This window comes from Onychomys torridus, chromosome 16, assembly GCF_903995425.1.
Source record: "Onychomys torridus chromosome 16, mOncTor1.1, whole genome shotgun sequence".
Lineage (NCBI taxonomy): Eukaryota > Metazoa > Chordata > Mammalia > Rodentia > Cricetidae > Onychomys > Onychomys torridus.
This window is the reverse complement of record NC_050458.1, coordinates 67,780,436-67,788,619: the sequence shown is the minus strand read 5'-3', so window position 1 is coordinate 67,788,619 and position 8,184 is coordinate 67,780,436. Positions and strand designations below refer to the sequence as shown.

Genomic DNA, 8,184 nt, shown 5'->3' with positions numbered 1-8,184 from the left:
AAGGGAAGGGGCTTGGGGAAGGAAGAAATTCAGCCCGATTCCCTTTCCGCCCTCTTACAGTCTCCCTAAGGACTAAATAGCAGATTTTGGGTGGCTGGGTGGGCAAAGGCTCTGATTGCCTCCATTAGTTTCTGGTGTAAGCAAATTGCATTTGGAAAATCTGGTGAGATGGGACCTCTAGCCGCCAAATACCTGCCCCACCCCCAGTACTGCAGTAGAGCTATCCCCCTGCATCTGGCCCTGGCCCTGGCCCTGGGGGGGAGCTGGATCATTCTTCCACTCTTGAGCTAGGTCCCCTGTCTTGTCCATCTGGCTCTCCTCTCCTCTCCTCCCAGACTTTCTCTGTCTCAGCTTCTCAACAAACATGGGTGCCTGGACCACAGCGCCTGTGCTCTGGAACCACTTTCAGTCAGGCTACTTGCCTGGCAGAGCCCCACAGCTAGGAAACGCAAGGACCAAGAACATGAACACGACTCACGCCTACACCAGCAAAAACAAGAAAACCTAAGCTTCAAGCTCCAATCCTTCTACCTTCCCCAACATACAACCAGACCGAGAGACACCTAAACTGATGGGTGGACCTCCAAACATCCCTTAGTGCCTGCAAAAATAAAGAAGCCAAAACCACCAATTTACCCCCTTAACCACCGAACCCCACGGCGGCAGTGGGCCGGGGAGGGGAGGAGAGGGGGCTCAGAGCCGCTGCCCTCCACTGCCGGCGGCCAAAGGCAAATCCGGAGCTCTCAGCAAACACAGATGCCCCAAACCTCTTCCTCCTTGCTCTACCCGCTGCTCGCCGGGCACCTGGGGACGCTGCTAGTCCTCAGTCCACCGCCAAGAGAAGAACAAGAAACCGATTCTCCTACCTTGTCGCCGCCTCCTCCTTCTCTTGCCGCCGCTGGCGCTTCTGTTAGCTGCTGTCGAGGGAGTGTGAGGGGGGGCTGAGCTCCTCGTGCCCCTCTGGTGGTTAAGTTTATTCCTCTCTTTAGATGGGTGGGGGTTCCTGAGGTGCCCCCCAGCAGTGGTGGGGTGCACCCAGCCCCAGTACCGAAGGCAATCAGATCCGTCTGCTCCTCAAGATTGCAGTTTGCTCTCTGCCTCCTTCCCTCTCCTCCAGTCACCTTTAAATGCATCTTTTACTGCAGTACCACATTATATTTGCAGATCATAAAATCCACCTCTCGCGCGCACCAAGACCGTCCTGACATTACTGTTTTATGACCTTGACTTATTGTGGTCACCTGGATAATATTTAAATCAACGTTATGGTCTCTCACTTACATTAAACCCGCCAAGAGACGTTCTGGAAAGGCTGTAGGAGATGAGTCAAACACAAAACACACACATATCCACACACTCAGTGTTTTTGGGGGGAGGGGGTGTCGCTAAAAAAAAAAGCCACTAAAAAAAAAAACCACCCATTTGAGGATTAAGATTCCGGAAATTTATTAGGATTTTTTTTCCTCCATTAAGGAAGCTACATGCAAAAGATACAACATACAGAATATCTTTAAATAACACAACTCCCAGACAGGGACAGGACAACTTGGGGGGGGGGTGTCTTTACTTTGCTATGTTCTATTTTTAATTTTTTTTTTTTTTGTTCTTCTGGATGGAATTTCTGAGATGTTAGTAGGTGGGAGATACAGAGTGCTGGGAGGGGTGGGAGAAAAGCAGAAAGCAGTACAAATACTTCAAGCAGATTCTCAGAGCCACTGGGAAGGAAAGACACAGGGAGGGTTGAGTCTAGACTCTGGGTGCTATGACAAACACACAAATACTAGGCGAACTTTCAAGACTGTCTATTATTCTAAGGGGGGAAATGCAGCAAGGCGAGAGCAATTCTGACTGTGCTCTCTGAGGTTACAGGTTACAGACCCTCTCTGGTTGATTTTTTTCCCCTTTCCCCTATAATCGGGTGGATTCAATCTTAACTTTGCGTGGAGAACAGAATGCTGCGTGTGAGTGAGTGGGTGAGTGAGGGGTTGACACACACACCAGCCACACTCCCACCCCATCTTTGAGGGCACACACAACACCCCAAAACCCAGCACCCCATTTCTCATGCTTTAGGTGGAAGCATCCTCGCAGCAGCACCAACCATAGGTCCCTTGGAAGGAGAGTCTGAGGTCTTTGCCTTTTTTTGCAGGCGCGTTGCATTTATACTCAGGGAGAAAAAAAAATATATCACCAGGCACAAAGGGAGGAGGGGCGGGGAAAGGAGAGATGGGGAGGGGAGGAGATGACGCTGGCTCAGGTGAAATTAAAATTGGAGGTCAGTTCCCGGATCCGATTCTCTCGGTTCATTTTCTTGAGTTTCATTCTGCGATTTTGAAACCAGATTTTGACTTGTCTGTCTGTAAGGTTAATGGTCTTGCTAATCTCCAGGCGGCGCTCTCGCGTCAAATACATATTGAACAGAAATTCTTTCTCCAATTCCAGCGTCTGGTGTTTAGTATAGGGGCACCTCTTCTTCCTTCCGCTCTTTGCTGTCAGCCAATTTCCTGTGGTGTTTTCTGCTTTTATCTCCTCTGTTAAAAATAACATTATTTACATAAGTATCCCTGGAAGAAGGAAGCCCTCAAGATGCAGCGTTTGGAAACCTGCTTGGGGAGAGGGTGGATGAGTAAACCCTGAGGAACTACTCTACCCTGGCAGCCCTGGGGCAGATTCTCTTGGGCTTTTAGAATTTCTTAGGGGTCTAGACTTATAGAGAAGAAAGAGAGGAGGCTCTTACCCTCAAAGTGTTTACTAAATTTAAATTAGTCAAACCAACCTTAACCTAACAGATTCTGAAAGCCTCTCCTGATCCTGATGGTTGTCTTAAACCTCTCCAGACTTTCCTTTAACTCTATTCTGCTCCAGAACTCAAAAAAATCCAGCCAGACAGAAAAGGCATCTTCAATGCGGTCTACCCCACAGCTTGGAGTCATTTCCTGGAGAGCTTTAACTCCTTTCAACTCTGTGGAGGGATTCGGCCCCTGTCCCTGCAGCCAAAGGCACCTCAGGAGTCCCTGTACTAGGCCCCCAACTCTTATTCCTACCTGAATTGCCACAGGATTGCTGTCTTGTTTGAGCTTCCTTTTGCTACCTCCTTCTCTCCTGGCCACCAGCTTCAGGTATAACTGAGACAGAGAAGCCTGTCTGAGAAGCAGGGGCCAGGGGCAACAGTTTTGGGGCATGCTGAGGGATCCTCAGACAATTTCCCCTGACCAGAGGTCAAGGAAGGGAGACTTCCTAAGATATTCCCATCCCCTAGAGTCTATGTGTAGGTAGATGTGTGTTTTCAAATACACATGCATATACATCTGTATACACAGGAGGGATATGGATAAATATGCCTGCATATATAAAAAAGATGCCTTAATGTGTGTGTTTCCATTGTCTTATTGTTAGCTCCTCCTCCTAGTAGATATTCCTGATGGAATGGATCAGTCTTGCTCTTCAGATAATAGAAGAGAGCCTAGTCACCCTTTAAGGGGGGGAGATATAGTGTTCAAAGACTAGGGAGACCTTGGTACCTAGCAAATAACTTTGCTGACAGCTCTATGTGCACCCTGCTTCCTCTCTTCCTTATGTCAAGTGAGGATTTTGGGTCCTGGATTTTGTCTGGATTAGTGGTGAGGAGAGTTCCCTAGGGCAACCAGGAAACGGGGGGGGGGGGCGCGAAAACTTGAAGCTATGGTCTAGAAAATGTCAATGTCTTGAATTATTCTCCAATCTCTGCACCTGCAACTTCTTGCCAAACTGTTTACAGGCTCTCCACATCTAACTGTGTCCTGTTTATTTTTTTATTGGGGTTGTTGGGTTTTAAGAGGAGGAAAGAAATCACAAATAGACCTTAGCCCAAAGCTCTTTGCCTCTGGCCTGGGGGAAACACCAAAAGGGGTGAAGGAAAAGGCAAGCACAAAGTGCACCCTCTGGGTGTCAGTTTGGGATAGGAGGGCTTAGATTGTGGGGGGGCACAAGGAGAGAAAGGAGAGCCTCTCAAAGTGGGTGTAGTTTGGGTTTAGGAGGTGGACTTGTTAACCTTGACTTTGCTTCTTGGTATAGCAAGGAGTAAGTTTTTTTCTACCCCAGTCCACCTCAGGATTTACAGAAAGGGAATAAAATTAAACCTTTGCATTATAATGTGCCAGCATGACATTTGTCTGATGTGGGTGCCTCACTCCCTCATCTTCACAAGCACAAGCCATGATCATCTTCTGGTCAAAGTCTCTAAGGACTGATTTAACAAGACTATCTTTGTACAGCAGACCCACGAGGGTAAGGCTTTGCTGTCTCGCGCCAAAAGAGTGCATGTGTATGTGTGAGTGAGTGTGTGAGGAACACAAGAGGTGTGTTTGTGGGGTGAGAGAGAGACACACAGGTCGCCGGCAGACATGAGTGTGCAGTTGCATCCATATACAAAGCACCACACACAAGCAAGGTTCAGGGCACCCCCAGACTGATTCATTCTCAATATTTCATCTATTTCTATACCAATGAGCCTCATACACCACCACCAGGAGCCAGTGTCTTGGGGAGCGGGTTTATTCCTCCCCATTGGGCCTTTTCTGGTGTTTTCGCTCCAACTTTTCAGGGAAAGTCATTGCCCTCAGCATCCCAATTCTGTTTCTGTTTCAAACTTTGCACCCCCACTCCCAGATAGCAGCGAAGGGTCCTGAAAGCCCCCAGTTACAAAAGAAATGAATCTTGAACCCTGAGCTTGAACTCTGGCTGAATATTCTTTCTTGAACCAAAAATCACAAAGAAATTCAACCAATGCCTCACTCCTTTTCTGGAGTAGACTGCTTGCTACGCACACAGAAAATTTCCAATCACTCATTTGTAAGCTGTTTTGAAAACCAACGAGAAAAACATAACTAGAAAAACATAGAAAAGAGAAAAATTTTTTTTAAAGATTAAAAAAGAAGAAAAGAAAAAAGAGAAGAAAAGGAAGGAAGGAAAGAAAGAAACATTTCCAATGTTCTGATCCAAAGCCATCCTCAAGCCAAGCATCTGGAGGAGGGAGGGATGTGGCCGGCAGCCCTCCACCTCCACCTCTTCCGGCCTCAGCCTCGCTGCCCAAGGCCCCTGCTGAGACAGAAATTGCAGGAGCGCAAACTGTACGCATAAATCGGACCCACAAACAACAAATTGTGTTTCATAGGAAACATTTTTCCAACTAGGAAAATGCACTGAAGAGAAATCACTCATCTCTAAGCCTTCTCTGGTCCCTGGTCCAAGGATCGCCATTTTAAGCTTTTTGTGCGCTTTGACCTGAGCTGGGGACATGAGCCCCCAAGACACCCTCACTGAAAAAGCAAACCAAAGCCATCATGCGCCAAGGAACGGGTCTCGTGCAGCAAAAGGTACCCGCAGGTTGCCTGTAATGCTCACCTCTCCGCCTATGCACGCAAAGGCCAAGCTGGCCTTGTACCTCCACGTCGCCTTTTACCTTCCTCTGCTAAATGACACGCCACCAGCCTGGCGCTCAGCAAACAGGACCCTCAAGCACGGGTCAATTCAGAATCCTCGAGTTCCCTAGGCCTCTCCTCAACCCTCTCTCATTTTCCTGCCCCCAGTCCTGACCATGAAGACCAGTGCCCCCAGCGTCCCAGCCGGCCCTCGGCCCAGGCGGCCTTACCTTTAGCTTCGTTATCCGAGGTGTCTGGGCTGGAGTCTACCGTCTTGGCCCGTTCCTTTTCGCTCTCTGAGGGGCTGCTTTTTGGGCCAGCCAGACTTTGCTCCGTCTTGATCTCATTGGGACTGGGGGTCTGGCTGTCGAACTTGGGGGTCTCAGGAAAACTCACTTTGCCCCCAAGCTGAGGCGATTCCAGATGTTCAGCGCGCGGGTTGAGATTGGCCCGCTGCTCAAAAGGGGTTTCGAAGTCGTTGGCCCCGGCACAGTGGGGCGTTTTGTCCAGCGCAGAGTAGCTCGGGCTGGCGCGGTAGTAGCTGGGTACAGGTACCTCGTGCTCCCCAAGGCAGGACTCCGGCAGTGGGTGGGAGTAGAGCGCTGCCTCGGGGCCACTTTTCGCCCGCTTCTCTGCACTGTACATGCAGCAGACATTCTCCTCCTTGACACTAGGTGGGTAGGAGCAGGACAGGGGCCTGCCAACAGGTTGTTCCGGGCGGTAGGCGGCTTTGGGGTCGCCCCAGGAGTCCAGCTGAGAGAGGTAGGATGGGTAGGTGTTGAGGGCCAGGTTGGGGCTGTTGCCCTCGTCCCTTTTGGAAAGCGAGGGCGCGAGCCCGCAGCCCCTCATCACCCCGCAGTTGAAGTCACTCCCAGATTGCATATACATTCCTGCGCTCCGGTTATAGCGCTCTCCTCCTCCCGGCGCAGCCAAGGGCTCCGCATACGAGTTCGGAGTTACATTGCGAGGGCATGTCATTTTCAGAGAGAGGGGTTTTTAAGGAGCAATACTACAGCGGAGGAGCTGACATCTTTTTTTTCCCCATCCGGGAAGGGGGGGGGGTTGGAGGGGTGGGAGGAAAAAGAAGGGGAGGGGGGAAATATCAGCTCCATAATTATCCGTGCATTCGTTCCTCACCATGTGACGGCTAGACCAATGGGATTTGAAAATGGCCTTGATGATTCAGACGGCCGTGACGTCAGCGGGGTCAAGTTGTCGGCAGGCGGAGCGCGCAGCGTGGAGTAACAGCGCCACCTAGCAGCTGCCTCGGGGTAGGGGCACCGGAGCCCTTCCTGGCGAACAAAGAAAGCGCCCCCCGGGCTGCAGGGGCGGTGGGGTGGTGATGGAGTGGTGGTGGGGTGGGTGGAGAGACGTGGGGCTGTTCTAGGAAGAGTGGGGCTTGTTTACGAGAGAACCAGCCTGTAGCTCCAGGGGAGAAGGGATGGAGGGGGGGAAATGCAGGAGAGAGTGAGGCAACCAGGGCTCAAAACAGTCAAATTCAAATTAAAAGGTCAAGACAAGATTCAGGTATTCCTTCCCACCTCTTCACCTTCCACTTTCCTCAACTTATACCCCCGTTTCTTCTCTTGGGTTGGGAGCCTGGTGATGCTTTGCGGGGCGGGGGGGGAACTCCAGTGGGCTTAGGGTGGAAGAGAGAGTTAAAGAATCAAAAGCAGGACTAAAGTTTCTGCTCTCCTGCCTCTGGGTTCCTCCGGCTTGGCCCCTGGGCCTGGGAGCTCCGGAGATTGGCTGAGCTGCAAGTTCCTTGTGGGGACTAACTGGGAATCTCCAGTGTCTGGCGTGGGCCCGGGAACAGTCATGGCCATTTAAGGGATTCTGGGCAAAGGAGGATTCCAGTGGAGTTAGGGATCAATGCATGAGGAAACTGAAGACTAGAGGTACCCTCTCCCCAACCCTGGAGTTGCAGCCTAGGCCCTACTGGTCAACAGCTCTGGCCTCTGGGCTTTGTTTGGCCTTAGAGCTGGTTTGGTAGGTTATTTTGCTCTATGCCACGGCGGGTGGCTCTTCCCCCCACCCCCACCCCAACCGGCTTGACCTTGCCCCTGCTAAAACAAGGAATATTCCTGGAGAGAAAGTCCGAACCTGCAGGCCCTGGTTGGATTGGAGGAGTGGTGTATGCATGCGGGAAAGGAGCACAAGATTCAACTAAACCTCATCTAAGAGTTCTTTTTCAGCGATTGGTCTGGAAGTATTTTTTTAAAGAAGAGGGGGCGGTCTAGAGTGTGTGTGTGTGTGTGTGTGTGTGTGTGTGTGTGTGTGTGTGTTTTACTAAAGGGAAGAAACAGAAGAAAATGTGTGTTTAAAATAGTTCGTTCGATTTCTCCATCACCTTTCTTTCAAAGCGAACTAAACTCTCCACCCCTTCCTCAGGAAACGGAATCCGGAGAATAACTTGTCTTTCCGGTAGTCCCGCATTTTTCCCTGGGCAGAGGCTGTGGCTTTCCACTTTCCGAAGGACCAGAGCCTAGCTGGGAAAGGACTCCAGGGCCGAGCGCACAGGCGTGGATGAGTGAAGAAGCCGGACCAATTCCTGGAGGCCACAGCCAGCTATGATGGAAGAGGACGAAGGAAAGACTTGTGCTCCGAATTCCCGCAACCAGGGATGGAGAAGAAGATCCAGGGGTCCCTTCATTCCAGGGGGAAAAAAATTCAAAAGATCCGTGGAGTGTGCGACTTGTTTGCAGGCCGGCAAGGGAGATTTGAAATAATTTTGTTTTCATTTGCAGGGGTCGCCCTGGCTTCAGCCTGGGAGTTATCCAGGGCA

At 50.6% G+C, this 8,184-nt stretch overlaps 1 protein-coding gene across 1 annotated transcript; it reads right to left on the bottom strand.

The window, feature by feature from the left end:
- Nucleotides 1-1,421: 1,421 nt before the first annotated feature.
- Nucleotides 1,422-6,489, bottom strand: Hoxc10 (homeobox C10). The gene is made up of 2 exons (XM_036208774.1): nucleotides 5,630-6,489; nucleotides 1,422-2,531 (listed from the first exon to the last, which is right to left on the bottom strand). The coding sequence occupies exons 1-2, from the start codon at nucleotides 6,375-6,377 to the stop codon at nucleotides 2,254-2,256; spliced, it is 1,026 nt and encodes a 341-aa protein (XP_036064667.1). The 5' UTR covers nucleotides 6,378-6,489; the 3' UTR covers nucleotides 1,422-2,253.
- Nucleotides 6,490-8,184: the final 1,695 nt, after the last annotated feature.

What these genes read in the sequence shown, in the direction of transcription:
- Hoxc10 (XM_036208774.1), bottom strand. Translation starts at nt 6,377, where the DNA reads ATGACATGCCCTCGCAATGTAACTCCGAACTCGTATGCGGAGCCCTTG. An exon ending in CTCGGATAACGAAGCTAAAG is followed by an intron (nt 2,532 to 5,629) that starts GTAAGGCCGCCT and finishes TATTTTTAACAG; the next exon opens with AGGAGATAAAAGCAGAAAAC.